Source organism: Hippoglossus stenolepis, chromosome 18 (genome assembly GCF_022539355.2).
Source record: "Hippoglossus stenolepis isolate QCI-W04-F060 chromosome 18, HSTE1.2, whole genome shotgun sequence".
Lineage (NCBI taxonomy): Eukaryota > Metazoa > Chordata > Actinopteri > Pleuronectiformes > Pleuronectidae > Hippoglossus > Hippoglossus stenolepis.
The window spans coordinates 19223321-19247525 of record NC_061500.1 but is presented as its reverse complement, the minus strand read 5'-3'; the positions used below and the strand labels follow the sequence as shown (position 1 = coordinate 19247525).

General features: G+C 41.0%; 1 protein-coding gene across 1 annotated transcript; it reads left to right on the top strand.

The window, feature by feature from the left end:
- The first annotated feature begins 11005 nt into the window (after positions 1–11005).
- On the top strand, positions 11006–18795 carry tacr1b (tachykinin receptor 1b). The gene is given in 8 exon segments (XM_035183850.2): positions 11006–11416; positions 12528–12703; positions 13395–13589; positions 15102–15252; positions 15455–15651; positions 15825–15921; positions 18590–18677; positions 18680–18795. Coding segments are annotated over 8 exon segments (1350 nt in total). The 5' UTR covers positions 11006–11086.
- The last annotated feature ends 5410 nt before the right edge of the window (positions 18796–24205 follow it).

The window sequence follows — 24205 nt, the reverse complement described above, 5'->3', positions numbered from 1 at the left end:
CTGTTACCTGGTAGAAACAGTTACCTGGTAGAAACAGTAACCTGGTAGAAACTTTTATCTGGTAGAAACAGTAACCTGGTAGAAACTTTTATCTGGTAGAAACAGTTACCTGGTAGAAACAGTTACCTGGTAGAAACTGTTACCTGGTAGAAACAGTCACCTGGGTAGAAACTGTTACCTGGTAGAAACTGTTAGGTGGTAGAAACTGTTACCTGGTAGAAGCAGTTACCTGGTAGAAACTGTTGCCTGGTAGAAACTGTTACCTGGTAGAAACTGTTACCTGGTAGAAGCATTTACCTGGTAGAAACAGTTACCTGGTAGAAACTGTTACCTGGTAGAAACTGTTACCTGGTAGAAGCAGTTACCTGGTAGAAATTATTAACTGGTAGAAAATGTTACCTGGTAGAAACTGTTACCTGGTAGAAGCAGTTACCTGGTAGAAACTGTTACCTGGTAGAAACTATTACCTGGTAGAAACTGTTACCTGGTAGAAACTGTTACCTGGTAGAAACTGTTACCTGGTAGAAACTATTACCTGGTAGAAACTGTTACCTGGTAGAAACTGTTACCTGGTAGAAACTATTAACTGGTAGAAACTGTTACCTGGTAGAAACTGTTAACTGGTAGAAACTATTAACTGGTAGAAACTGTTACCTGGTAGAAACTGTTACCTGGTAGAAGCAGTTACCTGGTAGAAACTGTTACCTGGTAGAAACAGTTACCTGGTAGAAACTGTTACCTGGTAGAAACAGTCACCTGGGTAGAAACTGTTACCTGGGTAGAAACTGTTACGTGGTAGAAACTATTACGTGGTAGAAACAGTTACCTGGTAGAAACAGTTACCTGGTAGAAACTGTTACCTGGTAGAAACAGTTACCTGGGTAGAAACTGTTACCTGGGTAGAAACTGTTACGTGGTAGAAACTGTTACCTGGTAGAAGCAGTTACCTGGTAAAAACTATTACCTGGTAGAAACTGTTACCTGGTAGAAACTGTTACCTGGTAGAAGCAGTTACCTGGTAGAAACTATTAACTGGTAGAAACTGTTACCTGGTAGAAACTGTTACCTGGTAGAAGCAGTTACTTGGTAGAAACTGTTACCTGGTAGAAACTGTGACCTGGTAGAAACTCTTACCTGGTAGAAACAGTTACCTGGGTTGAAACTGTTACCTGGGTAGAAACAGTAACCTAGTAGAAACTTTTATCTGGTATAAACAGTAACCTGGTAGAAACTTTTATTTGGTAGAAACAGTTACCTGGTAGAAACTATTAACTGGTAGAAACTGTTACCTGGTAGAAACTGTTACCTGGTAGAAGCAGTTACCTGGTAGAAACTATTAACTGGTAGAAACTGTTACCTGGTAGAAACTGTTACCTGGTAGAAGCAGTTACCTGGTAGAAAATGTTACCTGGTAGAGGCAGTTACCTGGTAGAAACTGTTACCTGGTAGAAACAGTTACCTGGGTAGAAACTGTTACCTGGGTAGAAACAGTAACCTAGTAGAAACTTTTATCTGGTATAAACAGTAACCTGGTAGAAACTTTTATTTGGTAGAAACAGTTACCTGGTAGAAACTATTAACTGGTAGAAACTGTTACCTGGTAGAAACTGTTACCTGGTAGAAGCAGTTACCTGGTAGAAACTATGAACTGGTAGAAACTGTTACCTGGTAGAAACTGTTACCTGGTAGAAGCAGTTACCTGGTAGAAAATGTTACCTGGTAGAGGCAGTTACCTGGTAGAAACTGTTACCTGGTAGAAACAGTTACCTGGGTAGAAACTGTTACCTGGGTAGAAACTGTTACGTGGTAGAAACTTGTATCTGGTATAAACAGTAACCTGGTAGAAACTGTTACCTGGGTAGAAACTGTTACGTGGTAGAAACTATTACCTGGTAGAAACAGTTAACTGGTAGAAACAGTTACCTGGTAGAAACTGTTACCTGGTAGAAACAGTCACCTGGGTAGAAACTGTTACCTGGGTAGAAACTGTTACGTGGTAGAAACTGTTACTTGGTAGAAGCAGTTACCTGGTAAAAGCTATTACCTGTTAGAAACTGTTGCCAGGTAGAAACTGTTACCTGGTAGAAACTGTTACCTGGTAGAAGCAGTTACCTGGTAGAAACTATTAACTGGTAGAAACTGTTACCTGGTAGAAACTGTTACCTGGGTAGAAACTGTTACCTGGTAGAAACTGTTACCTGGTAGAAACTGTTACCTGGTAGAAACAGTTACCTGGTAGAAACTGTTACCTGGTAGAAACAGTCACCTGGGAGAAACTGTTACCTGGTAGAAACTGTTACGGGAGAAACTTGGTAGAAGCAGTTACCTGGTAAAGCTATTACCTGGTAGAAACTGTTGCCTGGTAGAAACTGTTACCTGGTAGAAACTGTTACCTGGTAGAAACTGTTACCTGGTAGAAGCAGTTACCTGGTAAAAACTATTACCTGGTAGAAACTGTTACCTGGTAGAAACTGTTACCTGGTAGAAGCAGTTACCTGGTAGAAACTATTAACTGGTAGAAACTGTTACCTGGTAGAAACTGTTACCTGGTAGAAGCAGTTACCTGGTAGAAACTGTTACCTGGTAGAAACAGTTACCTGGGCAGAAACTGTTACCTGGGTAGAAACAGTAACCTGGTAGAAACAGTTACCTGGTAGAAACTGTTACCTGGGTAGAAACTGTTACGTGGTAGAAACTGTTACTTGGTAGAAGCAGTTACCTGGTAAAAGCTATTACCTGTTAGAAACTGTTGCCAGGTAGAAACTGTTACCTGGTAGAAACTGTTACCTGGTAGAAGCAGTTACCTGGTAGAAACTATTAACTGGTAGAAACTGTTACCTGGTAGAAACTGTTACCTGGGTAGAAACTGTTACCTGGGTAGAAACTGTTACCTGGTAGAAACTGTTACCTGGTAGAAACAGTTACCTGGTAGAAACTGTTACCTGGTAGAAACAGTCACCTGGGTAGAAACTGTTACCTGGGTAGAAACTGTTACGTGGTAGAAACTGTTACCTGGTAGAAGCAGTTACCTGGTAAAAACTATTACCTGGTAGAAACTGTTACCTGGTAGAAACTGTTACCTGGTAGAAGCAGTTACCTGGTAGAAACTATTAACTGGTAGAAACTGTTACCTGGTAGAAACTGTTACCTGGTAGAAGCAGTTACCTGGTAAAAACTATTACCTGGTAGAAACTGTTACCTGGTAGAAACTGTTACCTGGTAGAAGCAGTTACCTGGTAGAAACTATTAACTGGTAGAAACTGTTACCTGGTAGAAACTGTTACCTGGTAGAAGCAGTTACCTGGTAGAAACTGTTACCTGGTAGAAACTATTAACTGGTAGAAACTGTTACCTGGTAGAAACTATTAACTGGTAGAAACTGTTACCTGGTAGAAACTGTTACCTGGTAGAAGCAGTTACCTGGTAGAAACTGTTACCTGGTAGAAACAGTTACCTGGGCAGAAACTGTTACCTGGGTAGAAACAGTAACCTGGTAGAAACAGTTACCTGGTAGAAACTGTTACCTGGTAGAAACAGTCACCTGGGTAGAAACTGTTACCTGGGTAGAAACTGTTACGTGGTAGAAACTATTACCTGGTAGAAACAGTTACCTGGTAGAAACAGTTACCTGGTAGAAACTGTTACCTGGTAGAAACAGTTACCTGGGTAGAAACTGTTACCTGGTAGAAACTGTTACCTGGTAGAAGCAGTTACCTGGTAAAAACTATTACCTGGTAGAAACTGTTACCTGGTAGAAGCAGTTACCTGGTAAAAACTATTACCTGGTAGAAACTGTTACCTGGTAGAAACTGTTACCTGGTAGAAGCAGTTACCTAGTAGAAACTTTTATCTGGTAGAAACAGTAACCTGGTAGAAACTATTACCTGGGTAGAAACAGTAACCTGGTAGAAACGTTTATCTGGTAGAAACAGTAACCTGGTAGAAACTATTACCTGGGTAGAAACAGTAACCTGGTAGAAACTTTTATCTGGTAGAAACAGTAACCTGGTAGAAACTATTACCTGGGTAGAAACAGTAACCTGGTAGAAACTTTTATCTGGTAGAAACAGTAACCTGGTAGAAACTATTACCTGGTAGAAACAGTTACCTGGTAGAAACAGTTACCTGGTTGAAACTGTTACCTGGGTAGAAACTGTTACCTGGGTAGAAACTGTTACGTGGTAGAAACTGTTACCTGGTAGAAACTGTTACCTGGGTAGAAACAGTAACCTGGTAGAAACTTTTATCTGGTAGAAACAGTAACCTGGTAGAAACTATTACCTGGTAGAAACAGTTACCTGGTAGAAACAGTTACCTGGTAGAAACTGCTACCTCGGTAGAAACTGTTACCTGGGTAGAAACTGTTACGTGGTAGAAACTGTTACCTGGTAGAAACAGTTACGTGGGTGAAACCGTACCTGGGTAGAAACTGTTACGTGGTAGAAACTGTTACCTGGTAGAAACTGTTACCTGGTAGAAACAGTTTTAAACTCAGCTAGGCATGTTTCTGTTGACTCACACAGGATCAAGACAGTGGACACAAACTCGCTTCCAGTCATGAAAACATGTCCTGGATAACCTTTACCGAACTATTTTTGTTTTCTCGTAAATTTTTCCTCTGCTGCATGCTAATATGTCCTGCATGTATGTGGCGCCCTCCTTTGTACACTTTTAAAATTGCAGCAGGAGCCTTGTCATTTAACAGTGTATCTGCTAACTTAAGAGTTAAAGAGGCCTGTATACAGAGCTGTGAGATGTAGACTATTCAAATCTTGTTTTATTATGTACAACTTAAAATACCATGGTCTAAAAATACTCCAATACAGCTTAAAGTCCCTTCAAAAAGATACCCTGATTTTCAAGATCTTTTTGATGCCATAATACCAACAATTATTTATTAATCACATATATTTATACATTTATTTTTGTCAGAAGCCCTTGGCTATTTAGCAACTGTATAATTCTTGGTAAACTACTTAATCATTAAATGTGACCTGGATAGTGAAAATTATGACAATTATGTATATCCTGTGGCTATCAGCAATAATAAATTATGATATGAAATAACAATGGTCTGAGATGGAAACAAATCAAGTAAATTGTGAACAAACATCAGCTCTGATTGGCTACACAGTCACTTTACTCCCCACACAGGCTGCTATCGCTTCTTAAGGCAGATTTATGCTCCGTCGTCGCTCCATTCGTACCCTTGACTTTCTATATTAATGCATACGTCACTATGCAAAATCCATCTGGATGGATTTTAATGTTTTCTTTTTTTTCTTTTTTTTCAGAAGCTCCAGGCCAGCTGTTATGTGCCTTTTACTGAGGAGTGGCTTCCGTCTGGCCACTCTACAATACAGGCTGATTGGTGGAGTGCTGCAGAGATGGTTGTCCTTCTGGAAGGTTCTCCTCTCTTCACAGTGCAACGCTGGAGCTCTGTCAGAGTGACCATCGGGTTCTTGGTCACCTCCCTGACTAAGGCCCTTCTCCCCCGATCGCTCAGTTTGGCCGAGCGGCCAGCTCTAGGAAGAGTCCTGGTGGTTCCAAACTTCTTCCATTTACGGATGATAGAGGCCACTGTGCTCATTGGGACCTTCAATGCTGCAGACATTTTTCTGTACCCTTCCCCAGATCTGTGCCTCGATAAATCCTGTCTCGGAGGTCTACAGACAATTCCTCGGACTTCATGGCTTGGTTTGTGCTCTGACATGCACTGTCAACTGTGGGACCTTATATAGAAAGGTGTGTGCCTTTCCAAATCCTGTCAAATCAACTGAATTGACCACAGGTGGACTCCAATCAAGTTGTAGAAATATCTCAAGGATGATCAGTGGATACAGGGTGCACCTGAGCTCAATTTTGAGTGTCATGGCAAAGACTGTGAATACTTATGTACATGTGGTTTTTTCGTTTTTTATTATTAATAAACTAAAAAACATTTTTCACGTTATCATTATGGGTTGTTGTGTGTAGAGTTTTGAGGAAAAAAATGAATTTAATCCATTTTGGAATAAGGCTGTAACATAACAAAATGTGGAAAAAGTGAAGCGCTGTGAATACTTTCCGGATGCACTGTAGTGCTTTACAGTACAATTTTTTTGTCATTCACCCATACATTCATACAGTGCATCCATGGGCAGCCCTTTTTCTATCAGTGGCCATTCGGGGGTCAGTATCTTGCCCAAGGGCACTTCGGCATGCAGATGGGGAAGTTGGATCGAACCGCCGACCTTCTGGTTGGTTAGGGTCAATGCATCGGAGTGTAAAAATGCCCTATATAACAATATGTCAGTCATAAGAGACAGTTTACTGCAGTATTCTTTTACTTTGTATGTCATTGGAGCTTTTCATAGACTGTATGTGCTTTTACTACAGTCTAGGATCTTGTTATGGAAGTTTCCTGGAAGCTGGCGAAAGGAGAACTCAGGCAGCAGCTGATGTCTTATGCAAAAGATTTTAATGTAGACTTGATGCATCAAGGAGATGAAAGTCCCTAAGTGTAGACACTACAATGTACTGCTGGTTGGCTCTTTATCTATAATGTGAATTTGGGTACTCCTTAGAGAGAAGGGAGTATCTGTGGAATTAGACCGCCACTATTCTCCTGTACAGATATAATATAGACTATACATAATATATAGTGGCATATACAGTAATGTGTGAGGATGGTCAAAAATTCCTCAACAGATCTGAATACTTGCACCACTTTGTGTGTGCTACAAATAATGTTATTGAGTTATTTCTGTATGGACTCTTGCTCCTGGCATGTGAATAATTATCTTCTGTTTAATTTCAGAATTAAACACAGTGTGTATTCAATCATTTTTTATAGATTCATCCATATGTCAAGAAAATGTAATTTCATATTCCCGATTGGCTCCGATTTGCTTCCGTCCAGTGTATCTGTTCATCACCTCAGTGTCTTCTTCACATTTTCATCTCTCTTCAGTTGTCGCTACTTCCCCACTGGTATTCATTTCTGCTGCACTCAATGAATCAAGCTATTTGCATATTGGAGAGATAAGGAGTTAGCCTTTGTTTCGAGAATAATCGAATTAAACCGTGCAATCAGACACACACACACACACACACACACACACACACACACACACACACACACACACACACGCACGCACACACACACACGCACACGCACGCACACACACACACATGCACACCCAAAGAGAGAGTCTTCCATATCTGATGATTTATGTGTTGCTTTGATGGGGACTAATACCTCAGGGCAAAGAAGAATGACTTTACTTGGTTTTCTCCTCTCTCACACATTCTAATGTTCACACGCATATGCACTAGAACACATTATGTTTCTAAAATGATGATTCTATTAAAAAAAATAAGTTTTGGGGACGATTTTTTAATCAAAACTATGGATAATTATTCCAGTCCAATTTTAAAATGTGTGTTCATCATTTTTCTTTTACCACCCGTGAGACATTTCTAAACCAACACACAGTGTAGTAGTTTCATCAATTAATTATTACGTTTTTATTCCTTTGTCTATATTGCAAAAGTAGAAGTATAACAAAGGACTTCTTTGCCATTTTAACCTCACTATTGTTGCAGGGATAGAGGGTGTTTTATCATATGGGATGTAGGGCAGTATAAATCAACATTAATCAAGTCCAACTCTCGCGCTTGGCATTGTCTTCTCCCCTTTAAACTCTTCACTCCCATTTAGGCTGATGTTATTTTTGTTTTCACCCTCACAGCTAAAAATGATAACAATAAAAAAACGAGTGGTGACCTTGGGACTTTGGTTTCAAAGACTGGCTCTTGGCAAAGGGAGTGTAAACTCTCTGACAGCAAAGGAGTCTGCAAGGAGACAGTTTGGACTCACTGCAGCTGAAGATGCCTCTGAGTATGTCATCTGCTGTGAACTCTTTAAACTGTAGAGCACACACACACACACACACACACACACACACACACACACATTTACACACATTCAGTGAACAAAACAAATTACAAAATTGTCCAGGAAGCTTTCATCTGCTGCACTTTTACAGAAAATTAGACAACATGGAGGTCAGTGATCATGACTCACTATTGGCATGTTTACCATTTGTTGCTATCAAACATGGATTTATACACATTTGTGATAAGCCTTGTGTGTTCTTCCAACTAATTTAATCATCTGACATGTTTTTATATTAAGTAATAAGAGGAGCATTGACATAAACAAGAACATTGTCTGTAAAACACAACAAAAGCACATACAAATAATCAATGCATTTTTAAATCAAAGTATTAAAGATGGAAATAAACAGTGACCAGTAGAGACATTTTAAACCATGAGTGCTAAAGACAAAGAAAGGTGACGTCATATAAAAGTTTACAAAAATATGTTTTGATTAAAATTTTACATAATATGCAATTCTGTGATCCTAAAGATTTTCCATAATTTCAGGGCCCTGACTGAAAAGGTCTCCCTTTGTTATTAAGGAATGTACGAAGGCAAATGTAAATATTGCAGACTCTCTGATATGAGGATTTGATGCTTTTCTTAGTCACAAATGACAGCAAATGAATATCGTTGGATTTGGACGGTTGGTCACCTCTAGTAATTCTCCTCCGACCTAGATTTCCACTGCCTCAACATGTTCCTGTTTACCAAATTTTCACCTTTTAATTTGACTTTTTTATGAATCCAGGTGTTCCATGCTGATGAACAGATAAATGGAGAAAGCTCCCTGCCACCCTCGGGTGAATTCTGCCTCTCTCCATGTTCATGTCACATCCTTTTCCTCTTCACTTGTTCAGGCGTGAGATTTCACTACCTGCGCCGTGGCGTAGGAAGCAGCAGCTGTGAGGGGAGCAGGTGACAAATGAGATTGAATTGCTGTCTTCCCTGCAGTGGAGTTTAATAGCTCCGATGTGATGCAGCAGACAGACACACAGTTGTGGAGATGCTGAGAGACAAACGCACTCCATCTGTTTCTCCATTCCCTTGGTGAGCTGACATGCAATCTGACCATGGCTGGCCACAAACTACGGACTATATGACCTGAACTCATCGAGCCCTTAATGCACAGCAAGACAAACAGGGCTGCAATAAACTGTTCAGCTTGAGATTCATGTTGCCTATTTTAGAATGAACATAATTTAGCTGGAGTGGATACAGTATTGAAGCATGAAATCAATATGGCAATTACCAAACTGGCAGGTCCTGACAAAGTGACTGTGGGAGGAAATTTGTGTCACTCTAATGTTACCTTCTGTAGATTTACCTTATCCCACTGTTGGCATTTATTCACCACATTAGACTGTTTGATAAATAACGCACATATTTATCATACTTACAAACTTTTTCAATACAAACAGAGAAGTTCATGACTAGACACACTGCTGAACATAAGTTTTGTAATATAAAGCTCTTTATTTAAGGAATCTTATGTGGAGTGTGGTGTCTTTTCTTCCTTTTTACACTGTTTAAAAAAAAAAAAGGAACAACACATGAGCAACAGGTAAAACATGAAATCCAGGGTTTTTATCTGCTCTAACACAAAATACTAGTGTTAGCATGTCCAGAAAACAAGTTTACTATCTGCAAACCAAATGCCACTTTGGCATTGTGATTGATACTAGGGGTGATCGATTAGTTCATGGCATAAGGTGGAGGGCCATTTTGACACAGGCGTTACTAAACACATTAATAAGGGTTCTGATGGTGTAAATGACGCTGTTTCCAGTGGAATTTGAATGTCGGGGCTTACGGACACTTGGGTGACACCACAGGAGCAGTATGGAGGCATTTAATGTTGTTTTTGTTACGTTTGAAGAATTGATCCCCAGTCACATTAATTGTATTGGATTTGCCTGCAAATGATCCCCGAAACTCCAAAAGCGTTTTGGGGACTCAAAGACTTCACCCAACTTTCCATTGGCACAGTGGTGAGTATAGATATTGAGTGAAATGTCCTTTTTGGCTGAACTATCCCTTTAACCCTTGACAAGAGTTAGGGAAATCTACCCCCAAATTTTTTTTAACAGGGACAAAAATCGTAGAAACCTCAGAGAGAGACAGAATTGCAATAGATGATCAACAAAATGACAACACTTACAACATAAATGAGAAAAGACACTTAAATAAATGAAGAGGTGTATTAAAGTTTAAAGTATTTTACAAAAGAAAAGGTCTGACAGAGATGGAGGGAGCAGTAATGACCAATGTAATTATAGAGGTATATAGAGTTAAACATGGTAGTATATGTGAGTAGGCATATTATCTAAACAATCTAGTTATACTGTAGTTATCTCTAACAGCAACATTATCTGTATCTGGTGTATAAACTGTTAATGAATGACTCACAGTATATATACCAATTTGATTATATGTACAAATCATACAAAGGCCGAAAACTCAGACATCAACTCAAGGTCCACTTACTGGATTTCTTACAGAGCTTTCAGTCTAGCTCCAGTATTATGGACACTGAAGAAGCCATTACCAGGATAATACATGATAATAATAGAAACATATTGAATTCATATGAGCTAATAGGCTAAATGTTATCAGAGGATTGCTTTGCAACATTATCTCTGCTTGCAATAACATTATGGTGTGTTACAAGCCATATATTAATTACTCAGACAGTTACCTGTTTTGGACATTTTGACTCATCGCATTATATAAGCCAATATCATCAGGGCGACTGAGGGCTAATCCTGCTGAGATCGTATTAGAGGGTCCGGATAAATTGTGGTGCACATCAGGGTCATACGAAGTGATTTCAACCTCAGCCAGATCAGACCGAGATGGATCATTTGGTGTTATAGGCTTGTGTGTGCGTGTGTGTGTGTGTGTGTGTGTGTGTGTGTGTGTGTGTGTGTGTGTGTGTGTGTGTGTGTGTGTGTGTGTGTGTGTGTGTGTGTGTGTGTGTGTGCGTGTGCGTGTGCGTGTGTGTGTATGAGGGGGGAGGGCAAACAGCCTTAAGAGCGTCGATGTTCTTCACGAGCTGCGTCGTGCGTATTGGTCCGGTGAAGTCCTCCGGAGCGCAGCGCGCTCTCCTCACGGTGCGTAAAGAGAGCTGTGCCACACAATGCGCCGAGAGCACTTTTTCACATGTTCACCAGCGAGGCTTCTATTGTTCCTCGTAGAAAGGAATCAGCTCAGGTGACTGGATATGATCTATTTTTAACATCCAACTCACCAAACAGTCAGACAGATGCCCGGAAGATGGACCCGCTGTACAACGCCACCGATTGTAACGGGACGACCGTCTCCGTTAACTGCAGCGACGGCTTCAACCAGTTCGTCCAGCCGGTGTGGCAGATCACGCTGTGGGCTGTCGCTTATTGCAGCATGGTCGCGGTGTCTGTGGTCGGTAACATGGTGGTTATCTGGATTATTCTGGCGCACAAATGCATGAGGACCGTCACCAATTACTTTCTGGTAAGTAACTGCCGTATGTTTACTCTGTGTTATTATTCAGGCGTACTTTAAATGTAAAGTATTGTTTGATAGGATACAACTTAAAAATATATATATTTTTAGCAATTGAATGATGATATGTAATGTTTGTCCCCTCCATCATGGATTGTTATAAATCAAAAGCTGCATTTCTTTTTCATATTTTTGTTAAATGAATTGTTGCAGGCTATATATTGCATAAACTATCGATTATAAAGGCACTGAAGTAAATGAATGCAAGAAATAAAACTTATTTCAGAGATTAACCAATTAACTAATTAATCAACTAACTTGAGTCCCCTATAACATTAGAACAGACTACTAGTAGTAGTAAAATAACATACATAATGATAATCAACAGTCCCCTCAACATCTATGAGAACAGGGGAATATTTTTAAATGTCTTCTTTGAAAAGCTTTTTTTCTCACACATTGCAGCTCTACAGTATGGAAACATGAAAACCCTCGTATTCAACACACATTTGCTCTGTAACAACTAATGAGGGATGTAAATTAATGACTATTTTCAGTATTTCAGTAGTTCATGGAACAATACATATTTTTGATTATTGGTTGTATCAAATATTTAAGCTCTGTTTTCAAGTCACAAAACTATGGAGCGTATTACCTCACAGTGAGCCCAAAATACATTTATCAACTAGTAGCTAGTTTTTTGATATGAAATCTTTTTTAAAGAAAACGTGTGATTGCAATGAATACATGCATTTTAGAATGACATTTTACTTACCTTTTTAGTTTGTAACACATTTGCTGGAAAAGTCTGTTGTATATTTGTGTAAAAATGTCCTCCGCCTAATCAATAAATTGTCGCAGCACTAATGTAGTTTCATAAACTGAGAGAGCTCAGTTCTCTTCTTCATAGAACAAGCTCAAAAATAGTGACCGGTGAGCGTACTGTTGCTCATGACAAGACCATTTACCTTCTCTATTCATTCAGCTCAGAGGGAAAAGACAGATTTATGTCCAGAATTTTGTCTCCCAGTTGTTGCAACATGTCATTGGGGGTTTGATTATGTCTTTATGTGGGTATTGTGGCAAGAGTGGTTCAGTAAATTCTGTCGTTCCTCTGCAGGTCAACCTGGCCTTAGCTGAGGCTGCCATGTCTGCGTTCAACACAGTGATCAACTTTGTGTATGCTGTTCACAACGAGTGGTACTTCGGTTTGGTTTACTGCCGCTTCCACAACTTCTTCCCCATTGCAGCCATATTTGCCAGCATTTACTCCATGACGGCCATCGCTCTGGACAGGTGTGTGTGTGTGTGTGTGTGTGTGTGTGTGTGTGTGTGTGTGTGTGTGTGTGTGTGTGTGTGTGTGTGTGTGTGTGTGTGTGTTTGCAGCAGTATCTGTATTACAGAATATATGTCTTTAGATTGACAGGAATACAAGCCATTCTTAACGGCAGCATTGTAAATAAATAAGAATGGAAACTCTGAAAATCTGATTATATTTAGAATTTTTATTACTATTATTTTTTGGATTATTTTTTGAAATATCACAAAATGTTTACCGGTCGAGAAGGAAGAGAAATCATCAAACATAAATGTGACTTAAGTGCAACGGAAAGACAATCAGCAAATATATCATGAAATACAGTAATCCCATAACATAAATGCAGGAAAGAGGAAAAATGGCTGCTGCTTAAACATTGCAATGTGTGGACGATTAAGGAGACTGAACTGGAGTCTAGTGTCCACCATTTTAGATTAGCTTGTACGAATTCAAACATTTGCTAATAAGCGCTGCAACAAACTACAGATGAGGCTGATGGAGCATGTAAAGTTGAAAAAACTTTATACTGTGGAACACAAAGTTGTCCCATTTAATACCAAATACCACATCATAGCATTATTGTGTCAATTCCAACAGGAAATGGATGTTTTTAAGAACAAATATTGTGTAAAATGTGACATCAGATACCGTCTGTGTTGGTTTACATAGATACATGGCTATCATCCACCCCCTGCAGCAGAGGATGTCTTCCACAGAGACCCGTGTGGTGATTGGTGTGATCTGGACCCTGGCTCTGCTTCTAGCCTTCCCTCAGTACTACTACTCATCTACCGCCCTGCTGCCCGGACGCTCAGTCTGCTACATAGACTGGCCTGAGTACTCCACTGTGGACTTCAGGAAGATGTGAGTATAGAACGTGAGGTCTCTTTTCTTATATAAGAAGAGTAGTTTGTGAATAAAGATGGATTACATGACAGCTCCCGAAGTGAAGCCACAACTTCTTATCGCCCCCTGGTGACTGGCTGCATTATAGGTCAGAAAATGGAATATGGACCAAACAAAAAAAACTACTTAAAATCTTAAATACATTTTTTTATGATGGTTTCTTATCACACTTATGTATGTTCAAGTGTCCATGTTTCTGATCATTTTGGCTATGACTTTGGTCGATTGCATGTATCTGTGAGACCTCAATACCAAAGCTCCACTCAGAAATGGCAATGCTCTGCTATTTTGGCTTCATTTTTGTGCAGTGATAGAAAGTTGAGACAACGTCAAGCTGTATTTATTTACAGTTCATATGGTCAACAAAGAGAGCACAACCGTTTTCTATAAGTATCAAACTAATTTTGAGCTTTCTGACAGTAATTGTAATTTCCCTGCCTCTCGTTTTCAAACCTGTTACAAGTATCTGAGGGTTGTTGCTGCCCCTATACCACAGATTGCTACTTTCACATCTCTATTCAATTAAAAGCAATGCATGTCTTGTGAATTTCAGGCCTTGTTGTCTTATTTATTATGGAGGTGAAGTATTAGACTGATTTGTTGACACCCCGAACATCTGCTTGGGCCCCATCAGTATTCAGAATAAGTTTCACACAAAATGATATCCCACTCTTAATAAATGAACTAGGTTCCAATTTAGAGTATTATCTTACTCCCCTTCAGGCTGCTCGGTGTCATGCTTCTCGGGGTGGTTGTTCATTTCAAGCCATATTGAGAGTCCTTATTTCATGTATTTCATGCCAAGAATGTCAGAACTGGTCCATCCCTATGATTAGTATATATCCAACAGCATTATATTGTACAGGTTAATAAGGTTTGATCCCCATAGTCATCCCATAGCAGACAGAAAAACCTTCTGCTCCATGCTGCAGTCTGTCTGAACCAGAGCGGTAATCATTCCCATGCAGGGTTCATGAATATGAAAAATAGACCCTGAAGCTGAAAATGTGTCCATGAGGAAGTATATCTGCAGCTAAAAGAGGAAAAGGGCGTATGTTAAAATTTCTTCCAAAATTAATAAATTAATATTATCCTTGAACACCCTGCTAACACACCTTCTTAAGCCTCTTTCTTAAAACTTTATTTAGTGAGGTTAGGTTCAAGGGGACTTTTCTAGTTGATAAGCAGGTGGAATGTTTGTTTTATTCAGAGACTATCCTCTTTTAAAAAAACATACCCATGGTTCATCTGTGCAGCTGTAAGACCATAGTTATGTTTCATTTTTGGGTGACATGGAGTGGGTGACCTAAAGAGCGAGAAAATCTAGGAGGAGGCTGGTGTAGATTCATGGGTCAACAAATCACATGACTGTTATTTCCCATGTGAAACCAACCATTTATGTGGTTTCTTTTATCCATTAAAAAAGTCAAGTCCATATTATCAATATTGACATGTCTCATTTTTCTGTAGATACTATGTGTGCGTGACACTGCTCATCTACTTCCTGCCCCTGTGCGTTATGGGCTGCGCTTACACAACCGTAGGTGTCACCCTCTGGGCGAGTGAGATTCCCGGAGACTCGTCCGAACACTACAAACAACAGCTCATTGCCAAACGCAAGGTGATGCGGACGCTCACTATAACTACTACTACTGTTTATTTTGTCTTCCCCCTTCAGCCTCCAAACATCCCACTGTCACTACACACTATCATGTAATTTAATGGCTTTTTAATCCCCACACCATAAAAAACTAATAAAATCAACAGATTATTTTAAACCCACCGTGCACCCCCCCGTCTCCACCGTGTTGTCCCCGTGGCAGGTGGTGAAGATGATGATCGTGGTGGTGTGTACGTTCGCTCTCTGCTGGCTGCCCTATCACATCTACTTCTTACTGCACCAGTTCTTCCCTGAGCTGTTCGAGCAGCGCTACATCCAGCAGGTGTACCTGGCCGTCATGTGGCTGGCCATGAGCTCCACCATGTACAACCCGATCATCTACTACTGCCTCAACAGCAGGTTGGTGGTCTAGTCTGCTTTTCACTTTCAAAATGTTGGATTCTTTTAGTTCCTGACTCTCTGTCACTTGTTTAGGTGATCTCCTCATGTGACAGGTAATCTGTATTAGTGTGTGTAATCCTGCCTGTTGTTTAATCCATCCTGTTATGAAATATTTGTCCTCCACTCGGCAGGTTTAGAGCAGGCTTTCAGCAGGCGTTTTGCTGCTGCAACCCCACCATCGTCAAGGACAAGCTAGAGCTCAAGTCACCCCGTTACCTGCAAACACAGGTTTGTTTGTGTGTGCGTGAGAGAGTAAGAGAGAGAGAGAAAGAGAGAGAGAGGGAGAGAGGGTTGTGTTCTTCTGCAGTGGAGAGATGAAGTCCTGATGTTCTATCCCTTCTCACCTCTGTTCGACCAGTTTCAGTCAGTATTATCTCTTCCATCAGGGTGGCAGAAAGAAACTGGTGGTCTTTTCATATTCCACTGCAGCAACTGCTATTGAAAACATTCAACTCAGTGAGCAGAGAAAAAACTAGAATGACACATGAGTGTAAGAACCAACAGTCCCCTTATGAGACCACATTTAAATCCACTTGATTTTGGTCGGATCTGCATTACAGGCTGTGAGATAGCATTTTGTTCACCTCATGCTAAAAGTTTAAAATATGAACGATAACCCAACCAAACAGGGTAATGAAATAATCAATCAATCAAATTTTATTTGTATAGACCATATTCACAAATCACAATTTGTCTCATAGGGCTTTAACAAGGTGTGACATCCTCTGCCCTTAACCCTCAACAAGAGTAAGGAAAAACTACTAAAAAAAACCTTTTAACAGGGTAAAAAGAAGGTAGAAACCTCAGAGAGAGCCACATGTGAGGGATCCCTCTCCCAGGATGGACAGAAGTGCAGTAGATGTCAAGTGTAAAGGAGAACTTCAGAAAGATAAGGGTATTTGCAGCATTGATTAGAATAAACACTTTGTAGCATAACTGAAGGTCAATGAATTGATGGATTATTGTCAGTAATGAATGAGTATCTGAGTAGACATATTGTATATCAAGCAGTCTTGTTGTAATCATAGTCTATGGTCAGCAGCCACCACGATCATGATCCACCATCAAGATCGGATGTCTATAGTCCACAGTCATTGTCCACTGCCGCCATCAGGATCTACGATCAGCTGCCACCTCAATCGTGGTCCACCACCATTATCAGATGCCAACACGATACTGGATCCACCATTACGATCTCTGATACGCGATCCACAGATCATAATCCACGATGTGGCCGCAGCCGGGGCCCTGTATCTGCGGACGATAAGGCAAAGGGACTCCAGGGAAGAAGTCAAGTCACTAACATGTATTGATGAGATATTCATTTCTTTGATGTGATGAGGATGGAGAAGAGGAAGGAGAAGTTGGGAAGAGAAGCTCCGTGTGTCATGTGTCCCCCGACATTTTAGACCTATAGCAGCATAACTAAGAGCAGGTCTAAGACAAGCCTGGACCAGCTCTAACTATAAACTTTATCGTAAAGGAAGGTTTTAAGCCTACTCTTAACCCTTGTGTTGTCCCTGCTTCCCCCGGCTGTTGGCCCCCTCACATAGCCCACCCCATATTAGGACGCACACGTAGGGCAATAGACAAGTGAGCAGCCCTTGCAGATGTATTTGTTACACCCGCGGCACACGGTGTGAGTTTTACAGTCCTTTTTCCTGGGGCATATCTGACACCTCTTCCCCCCCGAGCGGGGCTGCTGCTAGGGCTATGGAGGAGGCCGGATGCTCGGGTCGAGCGTCGTCGTCGTCGTGGTCTCTGTGTGGCGGCGGCGGCGGCTTTTACAGCCTTCATAACCGCGGCGGACGCTTCCGTGCGGGGGATGCGCTCCCTTCGTGCGATGAACGGAGTCACGAGAGCCTTTCCCAGCTGCTCTAGGAACACCCTCCGCTTGTTCCGCTTGCCCGTCATCCAGTCTGGGTTGATCTCTCTCCATATCACGAAGGCGTTGTAGGAAGAAACGTCGAGAATGTTGTGAAAGACGGCCAGGGGCCAGCGCGCGGTCATCCTCCTGCAGCTGTACGTTCCGATCACCTTGTCTAGGTTGTCCACGCCACCTTTGTTGCGGTTGTAGTCTAGTCTGGCTCTTTCGCGTCCTCTTTGGGTTCAGAGGATGGTTGCTGGGAGAATAGCTGTTGGAGAACCTGTTCTCTGGTGAAACGCTCCTGACGTGACATCGTGCCATGGTCCGGGAGGGTGGCACACGAAGAATTGCGCCTAACCCTTCTCTGTGGGTCTAATGTACCCCCCTAGATTACAATTGGAATCAGGTGTGGGTCTAAATGACCCCCCAGGAGAATTTGATAATGACAATCCTTGGGTCACCCTAACCCTAACCCTGACCGGCCAGGGCTTGCGGATGATCACACGCACGTACGCACGCACGCACGCACACACACACACAGACACACACACACACTCTGGGTCAATCCGACCCAGGAACAACACGAGGGTTAAACGTACAGATGGTGTCTGCCTCCCGAACTGAAAGTGGGAGATGAGGGTGGGTTGATATGGTACTATCAGCTCTTTGAGGTATAATGGTGCCAGGTGAGGAGGAGAATTTTAAATTCTATTCTAGATTTAACCGGAAGCCAGTGTAGCCAGGCTAATACAGAAGAAATGTGGTCTCTTTTCTTGGTTCTTGTCAGGACACGTGCTGCAGCATTTTGGACAAGCTGCAGAGTCTTTAACGACTTACTGCTGGAGCCTGATAATAAGGAATTACAATAAAAGAGTCTGATCTTATATTATTACTTCTATATCACTAGGACTAAATGGTTCCACACTGTAATACAAGAACATCAATATTTCTATAATTCCAAGGAAACATCGCATTGTTAAACAAAAAAAAAGTAAATGAGGCTGATGATTGTTTTGTCTCTCTTTTCAGGTGAGCATATACCGAGCCAGCAGGATGGAGACCGTCGTCTCCGCTGCCGACCATCCTGCAGCAGAGGAGCAGAAGAGGGCAGAGCTGCCTTCTGTGCCTCTCACACCCTGCCCCACTTGGGAGTCACAACCAATGGCTCAGGCTCCGAGATGTTGACCGCAAGTCCTCATAGTCCCTCGCAGCAGAGCAGACACCTTGAAGAGTGATGTGCTGCAGTGTGGAAACAAAGTGCTGACATGTGGTTAAAACCTGGCACTGTATAGGACAGTCATGATCAGATGGCAAAGAAATCTGCACTTGATCGGGTCCATTATTGATATTTAGTTCGAGCCATTTTGCCAAGTGCATGAATACCCAGTGGACATCACGAGAGGAGTAGAAACACTGCAGTACACCTCACACTGGTTCTTTTCATCATTCAGCACGAGTGCGGCGTCGACACTTGACCCCCCAGCATTCTCGGGCTGCCTTTGGAGTGAGAACCTCGGCTTCCCTTGGCAATGGCGCCACGTCAACTTCAGTCTGTGGCGACGTGTTGGTGTTGTGTGGAAATAGGGAGGGCGGCTTCAGAGCGTGTGCGTGGAGATCTAGCACCTGTTGGACGGGATTAGCCCCTTGTTTTGACAATGTGTAGAGCGGGGTACAGCCGCAGCAGCTAAATATAGAGGACAGAGCGGCAGAAAGGGAGACACATATGGAAGGATTGATAAAGTGGGGTGAGAGGAAAAGAAAGGATAGGAAAACATGGGGAGCTTCACTGCAGCGAACCATCTGTGTGCTGGGGGAAGTGATTTGTCACTGGTGAGGAAGGAACGATGCTATTTCAGCCTCAGAGACAACAGCTGCACAACGCTGGTCAAAGAATGTCCACGTACAGTTTACTGAACTTTAATGACTCTCTTTCTCATTATGTGAGCGGGGACCAAATATTTTATATCATGTGGTACAAGGACGTCTCGCTATCTATCGGTTCATTTCAATAATCTGCAAATGATCCATGTATTGTATTTGTTGTTAGAGACAATTGGTTTGTATGGGTTTTAAATAGGACTGGAATGACACGTTGATTATGTGGATACATTGATTTGCATGGAGTATATGGAATCCAATCATCGGAAGTGTGGGGATTCTTAAAACACTGAAGGAAGACACTGAAAAAAATGGTGCTCTGTACACTTTTTGAAACTGAAATGTCTGACAGCAGCTCAAGTGCGTTGCTCAATGTAGACTCCTACTGCTGCAAGGGTTCTGGAAATTTTCAGTCCTTGTCCCCCAAAACAGTGCCACAGACTTTTGACTTAAAAAAAATAAAAATAAAAAACCCCTTCATGTATATAGTCTCCTGTGGTGCTGCGTTTGACCTGCTGCATCTGATGCTGTCACCAATCTGCCAAAATCTCCTCAGGGTTCATGTGGGGAAAAAAGACAATCAAAAGGCTATTGCATTATTATTTTCATTTGCAAGGTTTTATTTTAACATGTTTGTTTTGTAGTTTATAACAATTATGGCTAAAATATAATATTTCAATTTTTTTTTAATTTCAGGAAATTTTTGAATATCTCATGACCCCCCAGGGGGTCCCTCCTTTGTTTGGGAGCCACTGCTGTAGTGCGGATCCTCATGGCTCTTGTTGGTAATGCTTTTTTGGGGGGGTACATTTACAAGCTGTAAGTAGTTTGGTTATGTGTATATTTACATATAAAACAAAGTGATGGAGATTTCACAGTGTATGTAACTTTTAGCAGATCAATAATATTAATTGATGTGTATCTCCAATTACAAAGTGAACCATATTGAACACTATCTACAGTGACCACAGACTTGAGTTAACCACATGTTTCTTAGTGAGCCCTCTACTTTAAAATCTTAGCTTTTGAGATGGATAGTATCAAAATAGATTCTAGGGTCAAATATTTCACAGATTTTGTTTTATGTGTCTTTTTATTTCTCAGGGTTAGGGTTATAGGATTTTGTCCAGGATTTTGTCTTGAAACTTCCTGAATCCATCCTCAAAGTATCGCTGCCTAGATATAAAATTGCTGCGACTCTGCTGCCGTGGTGTACATCCTTGTCGAGGATTCACGTAATGAGCATTTGTTATTTACCTCTGAAACCTGACTTGTGTTTAAAGATGCATGCTGATTGAGTTGTCAACACACACTAGTTTATTTACTGATTTGGTGGTTATGAAGATGAAGCCTGTTAATTAAATTCACCTCATAAATCATGACATATTTATCTCTCTTAGATGATGAAGTGAATCAGCTGCTTCTAACTATAAAAAGTGTTGGTACTGATATTGGTGATCCTTGTCGTGGGATCACTTTGCATGGCATCCTTTGAAGTTACATCATTAATAAATCATTATGTATGTTATGTAATATAGTTCATTTGTGTTGAAGAATCAGATTTTAGACTGGCAACTTAATTTAACAAACAAAATGGCGCCGATCATGATAAATAATAATTATAACAATAATGATTAAGTAATAAAGTACCTATCTTACAAGTGCATATCAGAGAGCTGGAAATCTGTTGCCATAGAAACAGCTAATGAAACTCACAGTGCTACCAGAAGTAATCTGATAACTGGTGTCAGGTCACATGACCTCCTCATAACATGGACGTGTTTCTAGCTTTGACGAAAGGTACAGTCGGCTGTTCGACTGTGTTGGTTCTCCTGTGTGTGTGTGGGTTGTGTGGGTTTAGTGTGCTGCCACCACAACACAATCATTCTCATGTCCTCCCAGTTGATATCAGATTAACCAGCTTCCGCTCATAGTCACACTGAGGTGCTAACTAGTTTGCTCTTGAAATTAAATATAAATATGCATTTATGTTTTTCAGAGCTGTGAGCACAGACAGATTTAAACCTGTACATAAAAAAACGTAGCTATGTGCAAGGCTTCCACCCGAGGTTTGTCAGGAATGTTAGTGAACTAAGCCTTCAGCCACATCTGAACATGCTGTATGCTGGAAGATACTTTTTCAGAGAGTGTGTCAGGTGCCTTGCCTGAGTGCAGAGTAGTAGTGTTCCCAGTGTACAGCACGGGCTGATATTTGACTTTTAAATGAACATCTGGTCAAAAAGAGGAATGTGATGGTAACACTGACTGACCGCATGATGCCTGTGGTGCAGAGTGTCACTGACAAAGCTTCAAATCAAACCAGAATGCCACTCAGTAGAGCACATACCTCTGCCAAGGCTCAGCAGTCCCCTTCAATCAAGCTGCACCAAATTTCACACGCTCATGTAAGTCAGCTTTATATGCATTTTCTTTTTTTGATACATGAATTCCTCCCTCTGGTTAAAATCTCAAAAATTCCATTTCCTGTCCTTCCACTGAGTTTTGTGAGAATCTGTTCTGTCGTTTTTGCATAAATCTCCTGACAAACAAACACACACATAAAAAATAAATTGTTGCCGTTAAGGAGTCACCAAAATATTTTTGGGAGACAATTACTATGTAGAACTTCTGCTTTACTTGAATGTTACATCTTATGCTTCTTTATATTTTTTACTCAACTACATATATATGATTTTGACATGTTACTCAATAAAACATTTTAAAGATGAATAAAAACATTCCCAACTTGATGAAATTCTTTCCGCATGTTTCAGATGTCTATGAGCTGTGGTCAGTTCGTTCACTGAGGTGATTTCTTTTCTTAATGTCTGGTTTAATTTCAATAACTCTTCCAGGCCTGATACATCACAAACAAAGGCAATGAACAAAAACTGACTTCAACAGGCTCTGCACCTCAAACCCAGCAAGACAGAAACTAGTCCGTCTGAAATGCACCTGAACTCAAGTAAAGCCTCCATGATGCCACTCACAGTGTGGTCAGTTCATCTCCCCTCAGGAGGCTCCGAACCCTCCAATGACGGTTGTTTACACTTGTCATCAGGTCTTCAAATATCTACAACCAAGTCCAGTTGCTCTTGATCCGAGCGACCTCTCTTTGATAGATCTGGACGACTGAATGTTCACACACGCGCTATAAATTCACTTACAGTATAATCTGAGAACTTCTTCCACCACTGACAGCCTTCAGTTCAGATTTTGATTACAAAAGGTGATACTTGACTGTAATTTTCAATGTTAGTTTGCACAGTATGACTATTACCTGTCATTTAGACCTGCATGAAATTGTGTTTTTGGCCACTTGGGGGCAGCAGTACAAACTTTAAACTCAACACTGTGCTGATTTACACGGAGGCAGATCATGCTCTGTTGGAGCCACTGAGTTCTACTGTGGGATGAAGACAAACTTTCAATTTAGAGGAGAAAGTGCTTGTATGTTTTGTAATCTTGTTTTAACTTGTGTATTCTACACAGAAGAAGGCTTGAAGGATGCTTTCTAAAGACCTTCACACTAACTACCAACCGACTTACTTTATTTGCCTGCAAATATTTTGCAGATAACCGCAGTGACACAAATTTGTAAAAGGTGCAACACATGTTCAATAATCAAGTAATGATGATGTGGTCCTTCTCCTCGGATGGAGGAGGAGTTAAAGGTGAAGATGAAACATTCTCCTCAACATTTTAAGCAAGATTTTTGTATTGCTATTGTTTTGAACTATTTTAGGTTAAAAAAGTAACTTGAAGATATTTTAGCTCTCAAATGGCTTTCACCAAATTCTCTGATCTTGTGAAACTTCCTTGGCTTGTTCACAGTCATTGTTAAGAAAGGCCAAGTGATGGAAACATGATGGAAAACCATGTTTCTTTTTATATTCTGACTTCTCAAACCTCCTCCAAACAATCAGAAGCCATGGGCTTGCCTAAACATCTGCCTGTAGCTCTCTCAAAATGATAAATATAACTAATGCCCATGAAGCAGGAGAAGGCTTTAAGAAGAAAGTATTTCCAGCAGGCCTCACTTTCTAATGTAATTAAGAAATGGCAGTGACCAGGAACAGTGGAGGTCAAACTGAGTTCCTTAAAGTCAAGAAAACTTCAAGAGACTGCGTATGTTTGGTAGAAAAGCAAATCCAACCCCTTGTATGACTGCAAAAGACCTTCACTTAGCAGCAGTGATGGCGGCGCACTGTTCTACTGTGCAGCCACATCTGAACTATTATGACCTTCAACAAGAGTCATTGGAAGAAAACATTTCCTGCGGCCTCACCACAAATTTCAGCAAAGGAACATTGAATCAAGCCTGATGCACTTTGGCTCAACAGTGAGCAAGGATTCTGTTTCATTTAGGTGACGTGTGCAAATTAGATCTGGACGTTTTCACCATGAATCAGAAAGACACTTTTCACTGCTGATTCTGGGTGGATGCTCAAACTGAAAGCAGATTAACCGAACCGTCATCCAGCTGGATTTGTTCTGTTCTGCACTATTTTACGCGTAGCAGTCAATCCTCAGTGTCTCTGCTTCAGCAATAGTGCAGAATGCTGCTGCTCGCATTTTTACCAACACCAAGCATACAGGGTTCATATCTCTCCAACTCTTGGCTTCCTTCATTGATGGCCAAATTAAATTTAGGGTTGATTTCAAGATTATAGTTTTTAAAGCCCAGCACAGTCTGGCCCCCAGTTATATTACAGAGATACTAACATCCTATGTTCCAAGACATCAAGGCCCTGAGACGTGACTGCA